The sequence below is a fragment of the Electrona antarctica genome (genome assembly GCF_951216825.1).
Source record: "Electrona antarctica genome assembly, chromosome: 14".
Classification (NCBI taxonomy): domain Eukaryota; kingdom Metazoa; phylum Chordata; class Actinopteri; order Myctophiformes; family Myctophidae; genus Electrona; species Electrona antarctica.
The window spans coordinates 13,058,921-13,084,852 of NC_136795.1; the positions used below are offsets into that span (position 1 = coordinate 13,058,921).

The following is a 25,932-nucleotide window of genomic DNA, read 5'->3' on the forward strand; positions in this document are numbered from 1 at the left end:
ACATTGAAGAGGAAGGATGGATGGGGAAGGATCAACATATGGAATGTCAGAACAGGTCAGCTCCATATATGGAGATCTAAGGTTTTGAGGTTTGAGGTCAGATGTAGAGTTTCTGGCCAATATTGATGACATCAGGGATCTCCATATATTGGCTTAATATTGATGACATCAGGGATTTCCATCCCTGATGATGTCACGTGATGTCACGTGCTCCATCCCTGATGATGTCACGTTGCCCGACCAACACACACGTACCCGACCAACATACTGACGGGAAATGCAAGATTCCATAGTTAACTGAAAAAATGTCCTTAAATTGTTACTACTGTCATCTGGGGACCCCAACAAAACACGTGGGAACCCCCCTGGGCGAGAACCCACAGGTTGAAAACCACTGAATTAGAGCAAGATATATGATGAGGATCCAGTTGATAAAATCACCAGACTCAAGGGAGGTATAGCTCTAGTTTATTTATTTTAATACTGAACACATACAGACTTTGATTACACATTATTGTGCAATCAATGCAATCATCAGTTTTGAGTTACAATCTTTTCACAGATGAATTCTTATGTAATAATATTTATCCTAATATGGATGTGCCACCTCCATGGACACAAGATGGAAATAAGTCAGTAATTTTACGTCAGCTTGTATCCGCAGTCTTCTTTGTAATGATGTCTCTGTAAAATAAACGTATTTTTCTTATAGTCTTATCAATCAATCAAGCTATACATTTAAACACATGTATCAATGTGATGGCAATAAAAGGTGTATTGTTTAATGTGTCATTTTCGATACATATTTCTATACCGTAAAATGTAAATTGATTGACTATACACCAACCTAAAAGATTGAGCCTGTTTCCGAAACAGTCCTAATTTGTTAATTTCACGAGCTAATCCTCTTAAATCATCTCCCTCGAAGTCTGGCAGCTCAGGAGACTGTTGGGTGGAAAGAAACAGAGACCCTAGCATTTAATAGGTTCATGTTCATAAATGTTTAAATACATTTTACATACATATCCTTGGTATCAGTCCACATTTCAGGGCATAGCAGTGGGCGTGGTGTGTGTTTGTGTGTGTGTGTGCACGCGAGCGTGAGCACACACTGTTCGCAGCTATAGTAATCTCACATACTAATGACTAATTAGTGTCATATATCTTTGGCACGCTGAGTGCATCAGATCAGTCAAACAGGTCAGAGGCGTCATTCCTGAGAATGTGCTGCTATGCTCTGCTATGCCACATTTCACATAGGGCCTATCATTGATATATATAAACACTAGATGGCTCAAGGCGGAGTTTCTGACGTCGTTCACCCGGCAGCCATCTTACTTCGGGGCTACAGTACAGTATGTTCAATGGCAGCTCAAACAGAAACAGTCATAACTCGCTCAAATCTTGACGGATTTACAAACGGGTTGGTTTATTACAAACGTTGTCAACGTGGCTATGATTCACGCTTATCTGCTTAATTTCTTTTTTTTATATGAACGTCGTATAAAAGCATATAAGTATGCGGACGTCTCTGACGTTTATAACAAACCAAACCGTTTGAAAATCGGTTGAAAATTGAGCAAGTTATGGTCATTTAAGAGTACATGCCCCATAGACACAATGTTATGTGTCCCGAGGTAAGATGGCCGCCACGTAACGACGTCGCTCTCCATTGGCCAACAGCGCGGGTGAGCTATCTAGAGTTTATATATATCTATGGGGCCTATAGCCTAGCGACTCATGCCATTGCTTTTAAGTTTCATCAAATTTTTAACTGTTTTGTTTTATTTACAGGTATGTTCACAAAAAAGATCAAATCAGAAAAAAGAAGAATACATAAACAGATACTTTGCAGGAGATGTTATAGAAGCCCAAAGGTCATATAGAGAACATCCCCTATAATTATTCAATCACAATAGTATAATACATAAAATACATAAAATAATACAATATTATATAATACATGTATACATCCTGTACAAATAACAATGCTATCAAAAGTCGAACACATACACATACAGTATATACCTACGTGCCTTATGGTGCCTATACTAGGGCTGCACAATAATTTCTCGATATTCATGCCAAATATATCAATATTCGATACGATACAATATTATACGTTCAAATTTGTTGCATCAGTGAAAACAGGTAGGAGCAGTCTGACACGCTCATGAATGCTCATCTCACACACGCACACGTGTGCGTGCGTGCATGTGCCAGAATTGAACTGGCTTTCAACAAGTTGTGAAAGGGAGGGGTGGTTTATTTTCCTAGGCACTGGCTAAAACAAAGGGATGTTGATGGCTTTAGCAGCGATTTGCAATACATTCCTATACATGCTCATATACTGTACATACCAGTATGTACAGTACCGCATATACTGTACATGTGTGTGTGTGTGTGTGTGTGTGTGTTTGTTGCTCACGTCTACATCACGGCCTCTGGAAGCCAACAGTCTGGTGGTGAGTGTATCTGCATCGTCGTGGCTGCGGTGATATCGTCCCCCAGTTTGGTGTGCCATGTCCCTCAGGAAGTCATTTGCCGCACTGTTTAGACGAGAGCCAACGAGCAACATGCGTGCAATGAAAAATAACTTACTGGTGTTCAAGATGACATTTATGGACTGAATTCCTTTGTCGTGGCTAATGGAGTAGCGTCAAAATATTGGCTTAGGAATGTGACAAAAACTAAAAAGTCTCCATGATATCAAGGCTTCATGGGGTGTGTAGTTGATAGAAAATAAGTCATTTTTTGGGTGAACAGGTCCTTTAAGTGGTTGAATAACACATTTAGCTGTGTACAGTATATCCAGTACCTGTCAGAACAGTTGTAAGACACAGTGTGTACAGTGATGTGTCTGCCAGTGGTCAGTCTCTTGGTCTCTCTGAGCACCAAGCTACAGCTGCAGTCAGGCTTGCCGTCACTCAGCAAGTACAGACCCACCCTGTCCTCGAAGCCACAGGCAGTCTGGAAGGAACAGAACCACGAGGTTATATAATATAGACAAATGGCCAAGTAAACATGCATGGCACAAAATCAATGGAAACAATAGCTGCGTTTCACCTGCAGAGCCCCCAGTGTGTTGGTGCACCCATGGGTGTCCAGCTGAGACACCCACTCCACAGCACTGAGGCACTGCTCCTCACTGGGCTCCTGTAGTGCTGTGCGCCACACCCTCACCTCCCCGGAGAATGCAACTAAGGAGAACCTGGGGGGAGAAATATGATCATGTAATTAAAGGCTCAGGCCAAGTAGAGATGCTGCCGGTAGAAATTGAACTATAAAACTAGAACATCTAATCATGTGGATCTCGGGATCCACAGCATGGGAACGGTGTGGCTCCAAAGTGGATCTTGGACTTCCTGTGGCCAGCCAGTGATGTCCGTCAACTATGACGTCAGTCAGTTGTTTATAGAGTTTAATAGAACATATCTATGATGTAAGACTCCAAATTAGGGCAAGGTTTCAGCCCAATCCAAGTCGCTTTGACTTCCATCCATGTCAACCTTCTGATTGGTCCCTGACTGACTAACCAGCAGGCAGGCTCTTTCTGCCTTGTTCCGCCCTGGTTCCGCTTTGTTTATGTTGAATTTGGTAAAACATTTTTTTGGGGAAAAAAACAAACATGATATGCCCAGTCACCATGCTGATGTTCTGTGATGTTCCTTTTTACAGACATCAAGTTTAAAACAAGAATTGAGTGCACAGAATATCAATATGAAGCAACTGAAAAACATGTTATTTCAATGGTAGTGGATGGAGAGAGAGGATTTTTGTCCAACCATGAAACGGCAACCAATGGGTGCGAAGAGGGGCACAACCACGGGCGGGACTTGACAAAGGGTGAAGTGAGCGGTGCCTTTCATCACAATGACGACGTCTGATTCTGATGATGTCAACAACATGATGTCACATGATACACACAAAGCCACACTAAGCTAATGGACATTCCGTGCTGAACGGACAGACATACACACAAAGCTGTGCAATGCAAAGTTTAAAACATATGTAGAAAAACTAAATAGTGGATATACTGTACTTTGGTGGGCTACAGGCAGTGTGCACAAGAGATTTGGCACTGATCGGTTCAACGGTTTGTGAGATTAGCTCCGGACAAAGACACACGACCATCACACCAAGATCTCCTCTCTTCCTATATGCCCCGTGTCTGTCCATGTGGTATTCAGAAACTGGCCTCCAAACAATCCTTAGCGTTGATCAAAAGAAGGCAAGGAATAGGACGAAATCGTCGTTGGGACTGTTTCACCTCCCCTGTCTGAGTGTGTGTCATGTTTATGTGAGTGATGTTTTCAATAGAATATAGGTCATCATGTAGTACTCTACTGTAAAGGTGGCCTTACACTAGCCGCTTTTTTTCAATCTGAAATCTGAAATCTGATAGCACCACACACTACAGGATAATCGGCGCGGGGCAGAGCAAATATCAAACATTCTTGATGTGGATCGGGCCGATCCCGATCGCGCTTTGAGCGGTCGGGCACCCCCCGAGCGTCAAAAATTTCCGATTATCGGCTAGTGTAAGGCTGTGTGCAGTGTGATGGTCCTGAAGTTCTCTCTTCATTCCTATCCACAGCTTTGATTGAATACTATATATGTATGGTATATATGTATGGCATTATGGTTATACAATAATGCTAAAAGGATATCAGCTGATCTGTGTCAGACAGCACCACGGCTCCCATTCCACTAGCTGTGTGTCCCATGGGCATGGCCTTCCACTAGCTGTGTGTCCCATGGGCACGGCCTTCCACTAGCTGTGTGTCCCATGGGCACGGCCTTCCACTAGCTGTGTGTCCCATGGGCATGGCCTTCCACTAGCTGTGTGTCCCATGGGCATGGCCTTCCACTAGCTGTGTGTCCCATGGGCATGGCCTTCCACTAGCTGTGTGTCCCATGGGCACGGCCTTCCACTAGCTGTGTGTCCCATGGGCATGGCCTTCCACTAGCTGTGTGTCCCATGGGCATGGCCTTCCACTAGCTGTGTGTCCCATGGGCATGGCCTTCCACTAGCTGTGTGTCCCATGGGCACGGCCTTCCACTAGCTGTGTGTCCCATGGGCATGGCCTTCCACTAGCTGTGTGTCCCATGGGCACGGCCTTCCACTAGCTGTGTGTCCCATGGGCATGGCCTTCCACTAGCTGTGTGTCCCATGGGCACGGCCTTCCACTAGCTGTGTGTCCCATGGGCATGGCCTTCCACTAGCTGTGTGTCCCATGGGCACGGCCTTCCACTAGCTGTGTGTCCCATGGGCATGGCCTTCCATTTGAGTGTTTGGGATATGTCCAGACAGAAAGAGATAATAGAGCACGCACATCCACTAACAAAACTTATCTGTATTGTATTGCATTGTATTGTACTGTATGTGTCATTGTATGTTTAGTTTTACTACCATTTTAAGAGCCTGCTCAGGGACTACAGATGAAAATTAGCTTATGGCTAACTCTGGCACATTTACATGGAAGTGAAAACTGAAATGTTGATTAATTGTCCCTGTCAAATAAATACATAAATAAAATAAAACGCCAGGTGCTGGGCTGAGGTAAATAATAGAAAAGAGAATAAGAGAATAAATGACATATTTAACACACTGTCCAGCGCTCTATTCTGAGCTGCAATGCTGACTTTACAGTAACACAATGTCAAAATAAAACTGGACATTAGGTCATATTTTCAACCCTGTGTGAGTAATGAATCGTAGCACTTCTTAAATAAAAACCACCTCCTTGGTGTGTGGATGCCCCGTGGACATCAACCCCATTCACGGTCCTGCGCTTCCAATTCAATTCTTGACCATGGCTGTGTGTAATAATTTATTTTGTCGAGAAAAGTCCTTTTGCACACCTACTGGGCCCGATGCGGAGGAACAGGCAACCAGTGCAACATGAGCAAAAATGTAAGTCCTGCACACTGTCTTCACTTACAGCAGTAGTTTATTAGGCTACAATGTTTCGGTCTATTACGACCTTCATCACATTTGGTTGCATTTGTACACTCTCACATTGTTAAATTAACACTTTCATACAGTGTAAATTGGGGGCCCATAGATTAAAAAGGGGAGCCCTGTCTTTTGTGACGGTTACTTCCTTTTATTTGCTGTCAGGTGTTTTTACTTTAGACCTTTCCTCCTGATTAAAGATCTATGGACTATCAAGGTCTATTGGAGGTTGTGTTGCTTTGTTTCCCTTGTTAATTGGGCCTGTGAAACTCTTTGAGACTACAACAGTGAATGATTAAGGGCTGCACAAATGAACTCGACCCATGCTTTTGTCCTACGCAGTACGCACAGAGACTACCTGATCTTGTTGTGGTGCAGTTGGTCCCAGATTAATGAGGACAAGTCTCGTTTCAGCTCCGCCAGAGAGGGGGCCATGGAGCCTGAGACGTCCACCAGGACACAGACATCCTTCTCCAGGACCGTCCCGAACACTCGCCTGCTCCCTAGAGGACAGACGGACAGATGAGGGACAGAGGAGACGACTCAGGAAAGAATGCCTGAAATGTACTCTACTGTGGTCATTTAACCCCGAGTGTCAAACGTTTCATTAAATTCAAACTAACACTATGATTTTACCGTAGACTAGTAGAGTATTATTAACCTCCAACCTTTTAACTACATTTAAAATTATATGACAATGACATTCACAATATTGAACAAGCATGCACTTGTGCTTGCTTGTTAATGAATCAACACCATTCAATTAATTTATATAGTTTTCATACCAGTAAGACGCCTGAGGGCGAGAAGTGACCTCGCCCCGCACGCATCCGCCTGGGTGACAGCAGACTGCTGGGCGAGCGCTGGTGCTTTGGCATGGGGGGTAAGATCTTAATTTGCGGGCCTGTTAAGAACTCTAGTTTTCGCCGGCTGCACTAATAACTTTGGGGCAGGCCCGTCTAGAGTTTAAATGGACAGTTATCAATCAGTCAAAAGGGAGACATCGAAGAGGAAGCATGGATGGGGAAGGATCAACATATGGAATGTCAGAACAGGTCAGCTCCATATATGGAGATCTAAGGGTTTGAGGTCAGATGTAGAGTTGCTGGCCAATATTGATGACATCAGGGATCTCCATATATGGGATTAATATTGATCTCCATCCCTGATGATGTCACGTGATGTCACATGCTCCATCCCTGATGATGTCACGTGATGTCACGTGCTCCATCCCTGATCAACCAACCAACCAACCAACACACACACACTGACGGGAAATGCACGATTCCATAGTTAACTGCGACCTTCGATCGCAATTATCCATTATTCCATTTTTAGTCCACCAGTCAGCTCAGACGTGTGTCATTTGATTAAATGAAATCTAAATGTGGGTGAGCAGCTAACCTGTAAGCAGCCAGTGTAGTCTTTGAAGGTAGCGCTGCAACAGTCTCTGTGTCTGACACAGATAGTCTTCCAACTCCCCTGGAGTCAGCTGCAGGTGTTTTACTGCCCCCTGGCAACCACAAGCACAATCAAACATGACCTTTAATGATGACATGTGTATACATGTAATATAACCTACACTTGTTTGTTAACCCATTTTGGGCGGGAACCCCTGTTGGTGTTAGCATTATGTTATGCTTTAGCTATTGAAAAATAGCAGATCTACAAGCTCGTAGCGCGCCACCGAGTGGCGCGCTACGAGCTTGTAGGTCTGCTATTTTTGAAAAATCGAAGAACGACTGACACAGAAACATAGCTTTTTCAGAAAACTGTCAGGATGTAGAAGACATTTTTAGAATCTGATCTCAGGTCAAAATGGGTTAAACAAAGATAAAGATTCGTCCTCACGTTGATTTGGACAGTGGGGAATATGGAGCAGTATCGTGCAGAGACAGCCTTGAGAACAGAAGGAACCAGCTTCTTCCCATGAGCACAGTCCGGTCCAGATAGGAGGCGGTGAAGGTCCAGCTTCAGCCTCCTGACACTGTAACGCTTCAGCCACTAGGTGGCAGGGTAGCAACATGACAGTAGAGGGGAGGCAAAAGGTTCTGCTGTTGAGATGTGTATGGATGATGAGTAAATAATGCATTCTTATGATTTGTGTATTATACCTGCTTAGTGGAGCAGAGGTCTTCTCGTTTGGGCAGAGCCACAGAAGGTATGGACTTGCGTACACTTTTAGGTTTGGGGTAAGACTTAAACATCACACCTGTAATGAAGCAGGTTTGCATTAATGAAATGATGCTGAAGATTTTGTGCAATGTACATCTGAGCATATACACATAGGCTGTGGCTATCTCTGTAATGATCTATGCCAGTTTGTCTTGTGTGTGTGTGTGTGTGTGTGTGTGTGTGTGTGTGTGTGTGTGTGTGTGTGTGTGTGTGTGTGTGTGTGTGTGTGTGTGTGTGTGTGTGTGCGCCTCACCCAAATTGCCATCTTCAAGGTAGAAGAAAGACTGGGACGCATAATTGCATTTCTTCTGCATGGATTTAGTACTTAATGGCCTCTTCCCACTCATGGACTGACCTGAGGCCACAATCAACGTTTTACATTTAATCAATAACCCATTAGAGGATTGTAAAAGCTAGTGTTCTAGCTTAATAATAACACATTCATTTCATGTCTCTTTCAGGGAAACAACAAAGAACTGACATTTTGATTTTGCAACTGTATGGTGGTAAAAATAAACACAAGTCTTTACTCATCGTAACCACTTAATAAAATCCAAGCATGAAAGCCTCTGATTCATGTTGTGTCAGTTTCAGTGTGACTATACTTCAGGTAAACAACAACAGCACGTCCTGAGTGGGGTAGTTTTGGAAGGAGGACAGAAATAGAACTATCATCTTTTATTCAGGAGACAGCAGACACAATGCCAAACCTGAGCTGACAGCATAAAGCACTACACGTAATTAAAAAGGAAGAAAAGGCTGGTCTTAAGAGACTGCAGAAGGAGCGGAGCCTGGGCTTCTTAAAAGAAGCATTGTAATATTACGATTTAATTTGTACGTTTGTTTGGTGGAGATTTAGCATTTACTTTGTTTTGGATGGAGCTGCTTTAAGGACCGTTCAATTTAGCTATCCTTACAGTCAATTACAATTTCAGCAAGGGACAAGACCTGCTGGCATTTTCCATACATTCACCTGAATTACCTGGGGGGGTATAAGCTCTGGCAGTGCTGGAAACCTCTGACTTGGCTTGCTGAAATCAATCACAAGCTTTTTTATTTTTAATAACTAAAGGAGGTTTAATAAATAAGGAGGTTTCATTTTTATTTTATTATGCCGAATACAAAATGTTAGTGAGATGTGTGGAGTTTGTGCTCACCAGCCTGGCTATGGTGAGTGCTGTAGGTTTAGGCAGGGGAATGGGTCCATCTCTGGAGGACCTCAAGTGCTGGGGGATCAGAGCTGAGCCGTTCTGCCCAGGGGGGACCACCTCGCCTGGGCATGTACAGCTACCTCTCTGGGTCAGAGCCTCCACCAGCTTGAAACTCTGGAAAGACAGTAGAAAACAGTGAAATGTTTGCTACTGTGGCTCGAACCTTGTCATCATTCAACATACTCGCTTTAGCACATTTTGTGTATGTGCATTTATTATTACAGTAGTTGTTATATTCAGCCGTGTACACTCACCTTCTCCCAGTAACTAGCTGCTTGTTCCATTTCTTCAGTTAGCAATGTAATATCATCACTCTCCATGATTCCTGATGGTACAAATAAAACACTGTTTCTCAATGTTGGGTGGTGCATTTGGACCCAGAAGGGGTCCAAATGCACCCTTACGGGTCTGATTTGTGTACACTCTCAGATGAGACACTGAGTAATTTACAGTGTAGGTTAGGATCACAGAGATTAAACAAACATTTATCAAACGGGGGTCATGTCAAACTGGGGGTTCTTGAAATTAAAAAGGTTGCGAATCACAGACATACACAAACAAATACAGCCATAATGCACATGACATGGACAGTGTCCAAATCATCTGACAGCTTAAGAGCATATCTTTCTGTACCAAATTACATATTTGTGATATCAATTACAGGCTCCACTAAGCAGCTGTTTACAGTAAAACATTTATCTGCAACAATATTTAAAAAAAAAACGTGATGGGAGGATTATAAATAGCACACTTATCTCTCAAGACAGATCCTGCAAACCAGCTCGATAACACACTGACTGCATTATTACAGCAAGATTACAATTCCCCATTAAAATCTGGAGTATTCATTTATCTGAGAATGCACCCAGCGCTAAATGAAGATTCTAAATGTCATTGTGTACCTCCCCCTGTCTTTCCCCATCTACTTGTCTAGTCTTCCAGTGTGTCGTCTAATACGAGTGCAGTTGCCTCTCATATACACCAGCGGAAGCCGTGTCTGACCTCTCAGGGTGGGAGACATTGCCTCGTCTGCACCCTCTCCAAAGCTCTTCCCTCAAGTCAATTTAAAATGTGGGCCTCTCAGAATGCAAACTAGCTTTGATTAGCTTACACAGTAAAATCCCCAGTGCTCATTTATATCCATTTTTTTCAACTCAGAGAGTATAATCAGAGTTAAATGACCACTCAGGATTTTACAATGTGGTTTCTGATGTATTGTAATGAACTGTCGAGGGCCCTTACGTCCTACTCTGACACTGTATATGGACATTTAAGTGCATGGGTAACCTAATAAACCATTACATCAGCCAACATGCTGGAGCATGTGTGAGAGGCTGTTAGTGTGTGTGTGTGTGTGTGCGTGTGTGCGTGTGTGCGTGTGTGCGTGTGTGTGTGTGCGCGCGCGTGCGTGCGTGCGTGCGTGCGTGCGTGCGTGCGTGCGATCTTTCTAGTACCTTCCTCTGTGCACCAATGAAAACGTCCCCTGCCAGCCTGTGCCAGCTCTCTCAGAGCCCCTGCTGTTCTGTGAAGGTCGGTGTAACCAACAGAAGGGTGTTTGTCTTCCTCTTTGTTGGTGCACAGACACACATGGAGATGCAGGCGCTGACGACTGCAGGACTCGGACGCGTATGAACATAGCTCGCCCTGAAAACCGGATGTTCAGGAAAGGATTGTTTGAAATGATAATGAGCAAAATACAAGTGGAGACATGAACCATTCATTGCCTTTGAAAATGAGACACAAGCATACATTTTAGTATTTATACTCAATCCCAGTTTCCCTATGTGGTCTGGAGTTTTATTAATGATGTGTGCAGTACTGTGCCAGTGTGTGATTCCTCAAAGTAAAAGATGAATAATGTCAGACAGCAGGGGGTGCTAGACAACAGTAAAATGGCTTCACAATTCCCCTTCTGCATAAGTGCATATTATCCATTTGCTCTTCCCATGAGAACCATTTGAAAGCCATTTATTTATTGTTTTTTTTTTGTCTTCTCATGGCCACAGTCAGTCTGTGTCAGACTGTGAGTATATCATTGCTGTTGGGTAGAAACCTTCATAAATGAATGTCCTATTTAACCATTTTACATTTCATTGTATAGTGTCCCATAAGAATAGCAAAAATAACAGATCTACAACCTCACATTACATTGCGATGTGACACTTGTGACACGATGTGACACACGCCAAAAATAGGGATGCCAAATTGAAAGCGGTTAAGTCTGTCTGTGGGTTTTGATAAATATTTAACCAATTAAAAGTATTAAGAGCTTGTGACCAAATAATAACTGCAATTGGATCCACTGACTGGAACACAGGGCCTTTATTTTTGTTATTTTTGTACATACAATGTTTCCACCTGACAGTGATGACAGACATAATCATTTGTGTGTTGTGACTGGCATCCCAGGTCATGTTGCTCACCATTTCTTGGACAGGAAGCCCGCTGGTGAGGAGGTAGACCCCCTGTGTGAGCTGATCAGAGGATGCACCACCATATCCGCTGTTGTCGTGAAGGATGCCAGCTAGTGCCTGTCTCAGACCATCCAGAGTGGTGCTGTTGCCTGAATACTGGACGCCCTGGAACCACCTAGAGAGAAGAATTGCAACAAGGTCCACATTGGAGATAAGAGGTATCAGGTTCCACTGATAAACTACATCAGTCCAATGCGTGTTGACTAATAATGTATTTATATAATATTAGACTGAAGCTAATCCGATTAATCCCATGACAAATTAGCAACTAATAAGAACATCTTTTATTAAATTCTTACACAAAGGTAAGAGTAATACACACACACAAGTTACAACACACACACACACTGCAAACTCTGTTCAAAAGTTTTATCCGAGTATCATTTTTGACGGCAGATGGTGTTTTAAAGTTGCATTTTGACTAGGCAGCATGTGAACAACGGTCTCTCTGACAGCTGAGGGCTGTGCCAGTACAGAGCAGATCTGAAGTCGATACAGAGAAGGAAAGAGGAGCTCTCAAAAGCAGACACCTGACAGAATCACACAGCATCCTCATAGCCACATGCACACACAGACGGCCTTACTGCCAAGCATCTCCAAGGTTTTCTGGGGTAGGGGGAGCCATCCTTTCCCTCCACATTGTTACGCTGGAACCAAACCTGTCACAATGATGGAACGCAGCACAACGTAGAAGTGTCAAGATTGACGACGAGATCTCAAAGGCATGCCCGGACGTCAAAGGAGAATGCAGAGAAAAACAAACAAAAACAATTGACTTTTTTATGAGAGATGAAAAGTAAAACAGTGCAATTATATTTTGGGTATACACACTTTACACAGTGACATGAATGATCTATTGTTTCTAGGACAGCTTCTGACTGTCAAGGGATTCCAGATGCAAATCAAACAGAAGCAGAATGACGGTGGAACAGATGGCATCTGGAAAACGGAGCTGTTCGCCGTTGAAGCGTGCTAAACAACTGAAACATTAAGAAACCCTACAGTCAGTGGTAGATGAGTGAGGGAATTAATGATGTGAAAACAAATTTATGCACATCATTGTGTATTATTCAGTGATACTTTGAGTTATACCAGTGCATTGTTTTGCATTTCTACAAAGAGAGTGCAGTGAGACAGGAGGGGGACTCTGCTGGAAACTACAGTAGGATGTTGCAACCATACAGCAGGCACAATATCCATTCATCCACCAAAAATATATATATATATATATTTGGCTTGGACCTCAGACCATCACATATGTTCACCCAGAGAACACATGTTAACAGTGAGCCCTGTGATTGGCTGCTTACTGTCACGTGACCACACACACACACACACACACACACACACACACACACACACACACACACACACACACACACACACACACACACACACACACACACACACACACACACACACACACACACACACACACACACACACACACACACACACACACACACACACACACACACACACACACACACACACACACACACACACACACACACACACACACACACACACACACACACACACACACACACCCCCCCCCCCAACTGGAGGAACATGTTGTTTGCATGCATGCATGCTCTGTGCTGCTATTATGCCAAGTGACTGACAAGTGTTGAAGTCTGTAAGGTATTTAAAAAGTTAAATCTGACTTGACTAAACGTGCAGATACCCTGTTACATAAACTACAGTACACATACTATTTATGTGCCATCCGCTACTAGATGTGAAGGGCAGAATAAAGGGACGGTTGTCAAATCCAGCAATTTCCTTCTTGGCGACGTGTGGCGCTAGGGGCGAGGGCCGCATAGCGGGCCGAACCTCTAGTGTTATTACATGTTCTCCATCAGTGGTTCTCAGCCTGAGTGTCCCTGAACCCCACTCTGTGAACTGATACTTGCTTTTAACATCCCTAGGGTAAATTGTGAGGGTGACACATATAACTTTGACGTCCGCAGGTTTACTTGAAGTACAGTAGGTAACTGAAGTGGTTTAGTCATCTCATGTCATGTTGTCAGTTTTGGTGTTGATGAAAGTGATGAGTCCTCTCATGTAAATGGTGCATTTATATAGCGACTTTATCCAAGGCGCTTTACATAGATTGTGCATTACATTCACCCATTCACACACACATTCATACGCCGATGGCAGAGGAAACCATGCAAGGCACCAACCTGCTCATCGGGAGAATTTAGGGGTTCAGCATTTTGCTCAAGGACACTTCCACGCAAAGTCTGAGGGACCCCGGGAACAAACCTGGAACCTACTGGTTAGAAAGCGGCCACTCTACCCCTGAGCCACTGCCGCCCCATCATGTCATGGTAATTTTGGGAAAAGGCTCTCTGAGGTCATGCTTTGAAAGAGCAGCTAGGGGATTTTAAGCTAAATCAATTAGAGTGACATTACGCACAACCTAACAAGATCACTCTTGATGAAGTGGGACAGAGGGGATGTGAAACAAGCAAGGCTTCAATTATCCTTCATCGAGCAAGATGAGCTTTTAACTGTTTTATAGACACAGGATCTACAAATAGACTGTGCACAGTGCAGTGTGTGTGTGTGTGTGTGTGTGTGTGTGTGTGTGTGTGTGTGTGTGTGTGCCTGCCTGCGTGCGTGCGTGCAGCTTACGTGATAATGTTGAAACTGTGTGTGTTGGACAGTTGCTCTTCCAGTAGTCTCTTGAGGAACAGGTCAATTGGTAGAGAAAGGCTAGAGTTCATCAATGACATATCAACCAATATCTGGACCCTATGGAAATACAGATAGAGGACGACAGGATGAAGGGGAAGAAAGACAGGAAGGGTGGATGGATGGATGGACGGACACATTATTGACTGACTGACTGACTGACTGATTGTTCCAGGATGTGAGATAATGGAAGGAGAGCATGTGGCTTCTATTCTACACTACCTCTTCTCGTACACTGCTCCCCAAATCTGCCTGCTTCCACAGCTCAGCCACTGCACCCTCCTCTCCAACGCACACACCACTGCCTGGAGCTGCTTCTGAGGAGAGAGACCGAGAAAGAGACAGAGACATATGGAGGAGAGATGGGTGAGAGAAAAGGAGAGTAGGAGGAGGCAAAAGGTATGGTGACATACAAGGTTTCATGAGCGTTACGGGGGTGAGGAATAAAACAAAACAATTCAGTGGATGGGGACATGTCGTGGGCTTTCTTTCATACACACCTGGTAGTTAAAAATACACGGCAGGTCCACGTGAAGATTCTTCACTGTTCCGTCGTGCCATTCAAACTGCACCATGGCTTTCTGGTTAGGCGGCCAAAAACGACAGGATGAAAAATTGTCACTTGTCAATGTGTTGGGTTAGGAATAGGATATGATCATTAGGAAAGAACAGAACCTGCACACTATGTTGGCCAGACACAGTATGAGTATGGCATCTCTAAAAGAGCAAGGGATTGATCAGGCGTTCATTGGCGCCTTGTTATATTCAGTGCCACTTTCTTTATTATAACAAATCAGGGTTAAAGTGGTTAAAAGAGTTTTATGATGCTCTAATGAAGGATCCAGGCTGAAATGCATTAGCAGCCTGATGTAGCAAAAGAAAAGAAAATAAGTGAATATATCTTAAAGTCTTACATTTTTATCTTTTGGAGTGCCGTTATTTCCACTAATCATGTTTTTTTTAATTAGTCTTAAAACCACTAGGTTCTTCTTTCCTTTCCTCATCTACAGTTAAAAACAATTAAAGAAAAAAATGAAAGAGAAGCTTTAACACAAACTGGACTGAAAGAATGAAATGGGAAATAAAAAATGAGGACAAGGTAAAGGCTTCATTGTGCGACACAATGTCACTGACTTCAAAGTACACTTGGCTTTCACTTAAAAGTGAGCTATTTTCATCAAAGCGACACAGCCATATGACGCAAGTATAAATTAGGCTTTGAAGGAAGCAGGGGAAGTAAGTAGTGTACTCTAGTACTAGGCTTTATGGAACCTTAGGGAAGATAAACCTTGACTGAGGGTGGTCAGTTGGTATATGACAGTATCTTCTATCTATCTTATCTATCTATAAAGAAATGCACCAAGTCTCTGTGCGTCTGAACGTACGTGTGTAATCCACGTTACTCGAGAACCGTTCGCCCCAACGACTTCAAATTCGACACACGTGTTCCACACCACCACAGGGGGTGCAGTGCCCGGTGTCGAGTCGGTCGGACCCACGGTTGTCCATAACCGCCCCAAAAAGGCCTCTGCCCGGGTCTGTACAGGGAACTGCCCAGTGTCCATATATGGAGCTGGCCTGTTCTGACATAATTCTGACGTCTGCATAGACTCCATATTTGGGCATGCCTGACAAAGAACTCCATAAAAGGGCATATAAGGGAAACAGACAAAAAATATCTGGGTGGGGCATGCATTTCCAACTTGCATCGTTCCAAGAAGGCCAGTGCCAACGGGCACCACTCTAGTTTCTCAAATTGGGCTACTAATAATAAAGTACTACTAGGGATAAAAAATATATATATATATATATATATATATAGATTCTGTCTGATATTGGTTGTTCATAAAGTCAGTTAAATCTGTAAACTATGATACATTAGAAAAATAATGTATATGCCATTTCAATACAACCAATCCCCAGTTCCCTCAACAACCAACCAATAAAAAAATAAGCGTCCAGCAAGCTCGCTGTATTTTTTTTTTTAGAGATATCTAAAGCCCAAAAAAGTGGTTAAAACTTACAACTGAAAACCAGGTCAAAGAATGTTTTGTGCTGGTTAAGGGGGCACTCAGCTGAAGTAATATTGTTGCAGGGGTACACTGGTAAATAATGTTTGAGAACCACTCAGCCACAGTAGCAGGAGGCCAAACGCCATCTGGGGTGTTTCTTTTATATTATAAAGCTGAAATCTGTTGGTAAAATAATGAAAGCAGTGGAATAAATCTGTTCCTGCAGGTGAGTGAACAAAAAGCGTTTTCATTTGTGTCGTGTCTGCCCACAGCTGATTGGAGGAGAACATAGCTGGTAACTCACTGGTTGAAGAAAATTTACATTGACAGGATGATTGTTGTGATGTTTCAAAAAGAGATAACAGAGGAAGAACAAAGAAGGGAACCGAAATCACATCTGATGGTACCTCGTGGACTGTGGACGTGACCGTTTTGTTGAGAATGGGCACGTACTGTTCCACGGGGGAGTAGGCATTAGGAGACAGAACCTGGTACAGTCCTAGTCTCTTAGCTAAGGCACAGAGAGGATGAAACATATGAGGTGGAAAAACAATGCAACAGTGTCTTATCTAATCAATCTGTCTGTCTGTATACCTTCCTTTCTCCCTACCAATCAATCAGTTAATCTACATTAGCATATCAAAAACTAGCATACTGTATCTATATTTCCTAAGCAATAACAATCTTCATATACTGTATTATACTTCGTTTACCTATATTCACATTGTTCTATTGGTCTTGCTCAGTGATTTGCTAACATAGTCAGTTTCTTTAATCTCCACAGTCAGTGGTTTTTTTTATATACTGTACACTACAGTATATTCATATGGATGAAAAGCAACGTATGCAGCAAACTTGAACAAGATTTTAGCAGAATTCGACAAATAAAGATTTCCCCCCGAGCCTGTTCTCGTTAAGCCCCAGAGGCATGCATGGAATCAATAGTTGGCAGTATACCTTTCAATCCATCGCTATGGAGCCAATCTGCTGAGCAGATATCTTGGACACCTGATGGCTTTATATTCAGCAGACAGCTACGATCGGCTGGGCACGGGAGCAGCAGTGAAAGGTCTTCACGCTCTGCAGACATCTGCAGCTGGCAAACGAGACATTTAAATAAAACAGTTGTGTCACGTGCACAGTAAAAACCTTGACGTTGACTCAACTCTGAGAGAGTGTAGCAACTGTTTTAAATGGTGATCCTTGTTACATACGAATATCATTCCAAAGAATAAAAAAAATAGACGAAATAGCAGATCTATATCTAAGTTCACTTATAGATCTAGTATTGGCTATTCCTCGTATAACAAAGTATAGGCTACATTCATGCAGAAGATTAAAGCAGGAGGGGTAGAAATGTTGATGTTTAGCAAAATGGTGAGTTGGTCAAGAGGGAGAGTGAGAAAGAGAGAAAGCGAGAGAGTCACCTCTCCATCTGTGCCAGAGACTGTCATGTCCTCCAGGACTGTCACCATGTCCTCCAGATGTCCCTGATGCAGGGCCTCGGTCTGGCTCAGCAGGTCCCTAGCAACCTGGATCTCCTGCCGTAGCACACTGACATCTGTACTGTCATCTACTACACACTGACGCACACACAAACACACACACAAACACACACACACACACACACACACACAAACACACAGATTTATTGGCTGATTTGGTCCTAGTTAGCCTGCCCCGTGTGTGTGATTTCTGGTCTAGAGGGGCGGTGGATCCTATTGGTTTACCAATCTGTGCGTCCATCCCCCTCCTCCTCCCTGGTAGAACACAGCAGAGAACACTGACATCACCTAATTTGGAGCGACGCCCTCTACTCTGCACTATTCAGTATTTTAGCTGTGACGTGAGCGCGAGCACGTGAGATACTTCCGGGTCCTACTTTTGTGTCCCCATATACGCTTTTGTGTCCCCATAGAGTTATACTGTGACGCTCCGTCGGACTAAATCTGAGACGAAAACAACCATGAAAGTCTCATTTTACCGCTTTCCTCGCAACAACAAAGCTGCGCTGCTCTCCCAAATCTGGCTGTGACAGGCCGTCTGCCCCACGCGGAATAATATCGCCATTTTATTTCATTGTGTCAACTAAATCCTCATTAATGCAAACTAGATTCAACATACTCAAGCCTGCAAACATTATAAATATGCCCCCGAAATATTTTACTGAGCAAATGGACTGTTACCACCTTCAATAATAATGATAATAATAGTCTTTATTGTCTCCACATCATATTTTTTTTTGTCATGGAAACTTGTACAAAACATTAATAATTCTACTAGAGTTGGAAGCATTAAGACCCATTTTAACCCTCAATGGCTTCCTTTCTGAAAAATAACGTCATTGTAAAAAGATTCACGCGTTTAGATATTCTATTGACAATGAGATGCGGACGGGAGCTGGTGCCACTTGGACCCGGACGTAACGTAGCACTACAAAATGACGTCGGACTTAAATACTGAATTATTACAAGGTTCACTCCCACTCCTATGCCAGATTTCCTGGCTCGTTTGCTCAGGCCTTTTTTTCCTTTTGAAAACAAAACACCTGCGGTCCCCAAGGCTAGGTCCTAGTTGACCAAGACTGTCAGTTAACACCCCCATCGCCCAGGACGAAGTTCTTTGTCCTTTCTATTAGTAACGCCCGACGCCCAAAACGAAGTTTGATCCAAAAGACGAAGTTTATTGATATGAAAACGGATCACATCGCTCCACAGCCTGGAAGCGCCTGTTGTGCAATCCTCGATGTTGCGCAACAGTGAGACGTCATTGAAAATGTCCCTCCCCTGTTTAGCCGACGACAACAAAAATCTTAAAACCTTAATAACTCGCGATCTAAATCATCCCGTCTAATTATAAAAAAAACATCCTGTGTTAGACGGCCCTCCGCTGTCCAGTCGCTAGTCGCGATAGATTTATTCTTACCTCCCGTTGTTGTCGATTGACTCTAGTGGTGTGGCTATTGTTAGCTGCTACACACACATTCACAACAACATCCGGTCCGTCGGTAAAAGTGGTCCGTGTTTATAAATCGACTGGGCGCTATAATGTAATGGATTAAATAACCCCGGGCAATTAAAGTGTTTACTTGTTTTTATGCTTTTTTCAATGCTGAATGAATTATATTTTGAAGAATTATGAGTAACTCTCCTGTAAACTCTAATCTCTAATAATCAGTTCAGCCTGTAGCCTTTGTGCAATCAACATTATAATGTTCAGTTTCAGTTCTCAATGTCACCAACAGGAAAGGTCTGGTCTCTGCATGATTGTATCGTAATTTTACAGATTTGTTGATTAAATCAGATCAGTCGACACATTCCTACGACTATTAGTCAACTAAGAATGTATTTGGTTGTGGACAACCCTAGATGGCAACCATGCGTTCAACATTCATTGAACACATGCCACATACAATACATTACACACAACTATAGTATTTACCCGTGAAGCAGTGACGACGTGGTAACGGCCATGGGTCACCTCAGCAAGTCTCTTTACAGTGCTCTGTTTGAAACAAAACCACAGTAAATCATTCATAGAAATCTAACCTAAAATAACTTAAAATATCCGTAATGTAATGTAATGTACGGTATGTATTGTATGTCTTACTGATGAATTGATTACAATGGACCACAATGGAAACAAGCCCCCCACGCCTTTTTAGCATAACCTTTGAATGTACTGTTAATAATGTTATTATTATTATTATTAAAGTATTTAATCAATCAAGCATACAATATTGTCATTGCGTGCAACCAATTCTTATGGCATACTTCTGCAGAGGCTAGTCATCTGTAAGAGGATGTGTGTGTGTGTGTGTGTGTGTGTGTGTCAGGAGCTAATCTCACAAACCGCTGGACCAATCAATGCCAGCTCTCTTGTGCACACCGTCAGTAGGCTAACTTAATTTTATCCTGGAATCAGATCGGGCTGAAACCTTGCCCTCATTTTGGGTCATATGTCATAGATATAGTCATAGACGACTAATGTAATACACAGATGATTGACATTACAGGCTGGCCTCATGAGTCTCCGATCCATATCGAAGCCAAGTCGTTCCCATGTGGATCCTGAGATTCACATGATCCAAATGTTTATTTGTGTTTCCACTCACAGTGGCACTGCTGCTGCAGTAAGACACGACATGGACTGACAACTCCTGTCCCAGCGTGCACTGCTCCGCGTACTCAGCGATGGCGTCTGGTGTCTGCTCGGTCCTGGAGGTGGACAGATGAGCCATTGACCAGACGTGGATGGAAAGAGTAAGGAGGAAGACAGGGAACAATCAGTCGATTGTTTGTTGGCGGCTACAAAGGTTATGAGCTTGAGGTTATAAGGTTGCGCGTGAGAAAGCATTTGTACAGAATACAAATTATGAGGGAGGCTAGATACAGTAGATCTTGACCTGGATCCCAGGATGATGACCAAGGAGTCAAGCTGAGAGCGTCCCAGCTCCAGGCCTCTCTGAAGGGCTTGGAGTAGGTTGCAGTTTCCCATGGGTCTCAGCTCTCTGACCCAGCCATGGGCCTCTTGTAGTCTGAGGGAAGAGACAAATGGTAGGCGAGGCCACAGACCGAGCAGTAGGATAAAATATGCAGAAACTGGATAGTCGCAGGGATACATTCAATATAAAGCTCATTATGCGGTTTGCTGCAAGACACTTTGATGGACTGAACGTTCATGTAATCCCGAGTTACACAACAGACAATCACTTGGACTCGGATATTCTATTTTTATCTCCTTTTTGTGGCACTGATATTTACTACAGACAGAACACAGGAGCTTTTTCTGTCCTCCACATTTAGCCGCGCGCACGCGTGCGTGTGTGTGTGTACGTGCGTGCATGTGTTTCAATGTGTGTGACTGTGTGCATGTGTTGTCTGAACTTGTCTCTCTTCACACAGTCACAAAGTGTTCTCAAATGTGCCCACACATTCCCCAGTGACTCATCTAAAATAACACAAGAGGCATATCAAAATAGACATGAATACCCTAATAAAAATAAACCAAGGGCCGTAGCAGAAATAAACACTGGCCTGCACACTGCTCTGTGGGTCGTGAGACTACACCCCCAGCAGCCTCCCCTCCATCTCCTACTGGTAGATAAACATTCAGAGTCCATGGACAGCAACAAAGAACCTAAACTAAAGTGACTAGAAGCCTCTTAAAGATACCCTAAGACCATCAGATGAATAATAGGGGCTTTCATCGCAACAGAACACTTAAAGGGATGTGTGTCAGCAATAATATCCGGAGAGTGATGAATGACACAACTTTTAGTGGGCTTTTGTGCGGACATGTGACTAATTGAATACATGTGATAAAAGGCACAAGGCTTGGCAAAGAAAAAGTGCACTGTGGAGTTACTTTTTTGAAAGAGTCCACTGAAGGCTATGTTCTATTACGCAGCCAAACCATTTAGAACATGTTGCCTAAATCTTTGTTTTGGAGAGCATTTGAGAGGGATTAGCAAGTCAGTACTAACCCACAAGTACAGTACCTAACATCTTATTTAACTATAGCTCAGTAGTCACTAGACTCACTACAGCCACAATTATAATACTATAGAATGCATCAAATAGTATACTGTGTAATTCACTAGTAGCATTATAGCAGAAATCCAGCATATGTGGAACATTATGCTAATGTTTTATGATAACATGAATTGAACATAACAGAGTTAAGAAAAATTGCACATAACCCCACCGATGCAGGTGTAGGGTGTTACATTTACATTTGTCAAACATATTTTTGTGATGCTCACTTCAAACTTTAAGACGAATCAACAAAGCCTGGTACTATAAGATCGCAGGGGATGATTGGGATAGAGAGAGACCTTTGACCTGATTTGAATGGTGACCTGTTGGTCTCACCTGGAGGCATTGATGTCCTTGGGACTGTCCCACAGGCTGCTGTGGTCTGAGCCAAAGGACATCAGGTACAGCTGCTTTTTGGTGCTGAGCTGCTCCTCTATAAGGCACTGGGACGGACGCACACACGTACGCACACACACACACATACACACACACACCATTTAAATTGGGTTTACGCTCATTGGTTGGCTCGTGAGGTTGTGTCAGGTGACACCCTACCACTGACCTGAAGGTTTGTCTGTAGCTCCTGCAGTCTGACTTCGGTAGAGCTACAGTTAGCATCAGAGCTGTCAATAATCAGTCCCACTCTGGAACCTTGGATCACGCCAAATACCTGATTCATACAGAGGAATCTGCGTTAACCTTTAAAACAATCTTGAACTGCTGGGCATGATAGAAGTCCAAATGTTATCATCTTTATCGACTTTGCATGTGCTCATTTCCATGCTAAAAATGTAATTTTGAGACCTACATATTATGCCATAATGGAATCGCTACTCTGGTTCCGGAATAACACAGCACAGAAGTAACAAAGATGATGGACAGATTTGGACAGATCATGCCCAAGCAGCTATACTGTAAAACATTCTACCAAAGTTCAACATTAAGAATGAACACATTCATTGTGATCACATTATTCAATCAATCGATTGTGTTCTACCTCGGATCAATGGAATTAACATAGTATACTTTAAGTTCTTATTTACATATTAATGTTATATTAGCAATTATTTTTTTCATGTAATTAATGGATTAAACGTTTGAATTTGTTTTTAACTTAATATGACAAATGTTGATTTTTTTTTGTACATTTTTTGAAATAATAATTAAACACAAAATGTAGGAAACAGAAAATAAAGGGATATTTACTCGCGACCCATAAAAGTTGGGTCCGCGGCCCACACATGGGTCCCGAGAACTGGTTGAGAACCAGTGTAGTACTGTACCTTCCTGCTCCCTTGGTTGAGCCATCGTATTCTGCCGTGGTACAATTCAATCATCCTGTGACACAGTCCAGAGAACATCATTGCAGAGGATTGTGGAGACAGCAAGCAGGTGCTAGTCACAGGTGCAGCCTTGTTAAAGCAGGCCAATGCAGCTGTGTTTTTTGCTGTGCATGACGGCAGACCTGTGGTGCTTGCGCTACGCACCACACATGTGTTGGTGCTCAGAATGCATACCATATGTTAGCATAAATGGATACACATTATAATTATATGAGACTTAAGTGACAGTAGATGTCTGCTACATTCCTGTATGTACTGTACTAGTGTGTGGGCGTGTGATTTGAGTGTGCAAGTGTTATAGCCGTACTTACTGGTAGAGAGCTTAAGCACATATGCTTTTGAGCATGCCATTATAGGCAGCAACATCTTTCGAAAGAAATTCAAACATTTCCCGCAATTTTCCCCCAAAACATTACCAAAACCACTATGGTGTAAGGAACCTTAATACATTTTGAAGCTTTGGAGCTTATTCCAGTGTGCAGATCTTATCTTTTTTCTATTATTTACCTCGGCCTGGCACCTGGCGTTTAGTTAGTGGATGTGTGTGTATGCTCTATTGTTGTGTGCTTTTCAGTTTCAACAGTACTCACTGGTAGAGCTTAAACTCCAGCTCACTGACTGCCTCAGAGCTGTTCTGCTGCTGTCCACATGCTCCTCCTCCATCCATCTGGAGTCTGGCCACACAACAAAGAACACACACAACAGTAGGACACAAGACAAGCAGTAAAGATGTACTGGTGAACATTACTGTACTGCAGCCATGGCAATCAGTGTATGTGCATGTGCACACACACACACACACACACACACACAGTCACACACACACACACACACACACACACACACACACACCCAGACTGACACACACTTACATGATCTTGGCAGTGTGCTGTGAGAGTTGCTCAGACATGTGCAGACTGTGATACTGCAGCCAATCAGATGAACTCTTCCACTCACTGGACTGATTTGGTAATTTCTCTGTTTGCTGAAGTTATACACACACACACACATACACACACACACACAGTCAGGCAGTGTAAGAGCCCAGAAGGATAGTGACATTGCCAACCTCACAGGAGAAAAATCCAACCGTTATATCCGTATTATTCTATACTGGATCTGTTTTCCTATAAGCCTAATTATTTTGATTTCTCTTCTTACCAGTACATCTTGTTGATTGACACAGGTGATGACAGTTGGATCATTATCTGGTACATGGTTCTCCAAAGCAGGGCTCCCACTGAGCGAACACACGTTGTCAAGCTCCATCTCTCTCCTACAAACCTAACCCACCAAACAATAGCAGATCGAGGTTTGCTACAATATCATCCCACCATCACAGACTAGGCTTCTTAATGTAGGAGGACTGTGCAACGTTTTGGTGAAACGTCAACATAACAAATCAAAGTGAATGTTCAACTTCAACACAAATTCTCCATAGGCTATCGATTAAATAGTATTAGTCTATTTACCGGGACAAGATTAAGTAAATAAGTAAATTAAGTAAAGATTAAGTGATAGTGGCAGCGGTGGCCGAACGGATAGCGGCGCGGTCTAGATACCGGAAGGTTCCCAGTTCGAATCAGCCGTCCGACACGTTAAAATTACCACCGCTGAAATGCCCTTGAACAAGGCATCAACCACTACGATGAAATGTGTTCTATGAGCAGGGCCTGGCTGGAAACAAGTTCTTGAGCTTAGCCCAGATACCCTGGGTAAATATAGATTTCATTTCATTTCATTTCATTTCATCAACAACGGCTATTAATTACCCACACCGTAATTTCACGCGAATCGACGTTGATCTTCCACTTTGATCCGCTTGGGCCCTACTTGCCTGGGCCTGGTGTGTAATGTAGGCTCAGCATTTAATCTTCCGACTTCCTCACTCTTGTATTGTATTGTATTGCCACTTGCCATACCTTGACTGTTGCTCTATCTCCAAGGAAACGGAGCAATTCTGCAAACAGACACACGGGGGCGCATGCATGCATTCACTTCAAGTATGGTGACCTCTCTAGATTGTGACTGAATGGTGGTTTGTTTGTTTTGGTTAAGATAAATAATGTGAATATGATACAAAGAAAAGCATGCACTACAAAAACACATTTGATATCTTACATTGCATTACTAGATATCTGATAAGACAGAATCTGACAGACAGACCGCAGACAGAGAGACAAAACAGACAGCCAGGCATAATGGCCTCTTGAATGAATGGCCAGGGCTCATTTGTGGTGAAATTGTTAGATTTGTGTATGATTTTTGCAGGCAAAATGTGGCATTGATTCCAGTAGTTCCTCTCAGTCCAGGCCCCTCTTCTCTAAAGGTGGAATAGAAAGCTGGAACAGCATCAGATGAACAGATGGCAACCATATTTCCATCTAAGTGCACTTTGGCAGCACACTGACATAATAATCTATCTTAGTGGGCAGCAGGACACTACACTGCAACGCATAAAAACAACACACTGTGCATACATTTGCAATTGGTCAGAAAGCATCAACAAAAGCCTATC

General features: G+C 43.0%; 1 protein-coding gene across 8 annotated transcripts; it reads right to left on the reverse strand.

The window, feature by feature from the left end:
- Positions 1 to 457: 457 nt before the first annotated feature.
- On the reverse strand, positions 458 to 25,296 carry vwa3a (von Willebrand factor A domain containing 3A). Of its 8 annotated transcripts, none has more exons than XM_079520507.1 (32): positions 25,191 to 25,296; positions 24,576 to 24,698; positions 24,287 to 24,399; positions 24,005 to 24,088; positions 23,355 to 23,409; positions 22,634 to 22,741; positions 22,408 to 22,514; positions 20,940 to 21,071; positions 20,649 to 20,751; positions 19,976 to 20,038; positions 17,962 to 18,117; positions 17,492 to 17,630; positions 16,942 to 17,045; positions 15,023 to 15,103; positions 14,745 to 14,839; positions 14,463 to 14,582; positions 12,404 to 12,478; positions 11,769 to 11,934; positions 10,800 to 10,989; positions 9,600 to 9,670; positions 9,292 to 9,459; positions 9,117 to 9,165; positions 8,388 to 8,489; positions 8,074 to 8,171; positions 7,811 to 7,963; positions 7,364 to 7,472; positions 6,318 to 6,462; positions 3,067 to 3,211; positions 2,819 to 2,970; positions 2,429 to 2,549; positions 848 to 945; positions 458 to 684 (listed from the first exon to the last, which is right to left on the reverse strand). In XM_079520507.1, the coding sequence occupies exons 2-32, from the start codon at positions 24,681 to 24,683 to the stop codon at positions 648 to 650; spliced, it is 3,447 nt and encodes a 1,148-aa protein (XP_079376633.1). In that variant the 5' UTR covers positions 24,684 to 24,698; positions 25,191 to 25,296; the 3' UTR covers positions 458 to 647. The 8 variants fall into 8 exon arrangements, with proteins under 8 accessions (XP_079376633.1, XP_079376636.1, XP_079376635.1 ...); XM_079520510.1 differs by having other exon boundaries at positions 17,492 to 17,624; positions 25,187 to 25,293; XM_079520509.1 differs by having other exon boundaries at positions 14,745 to 14,836; positions 25,187 to 25,293.
- Positions 25,297 to 25,932: the final 636 nt, after the last annotated feature.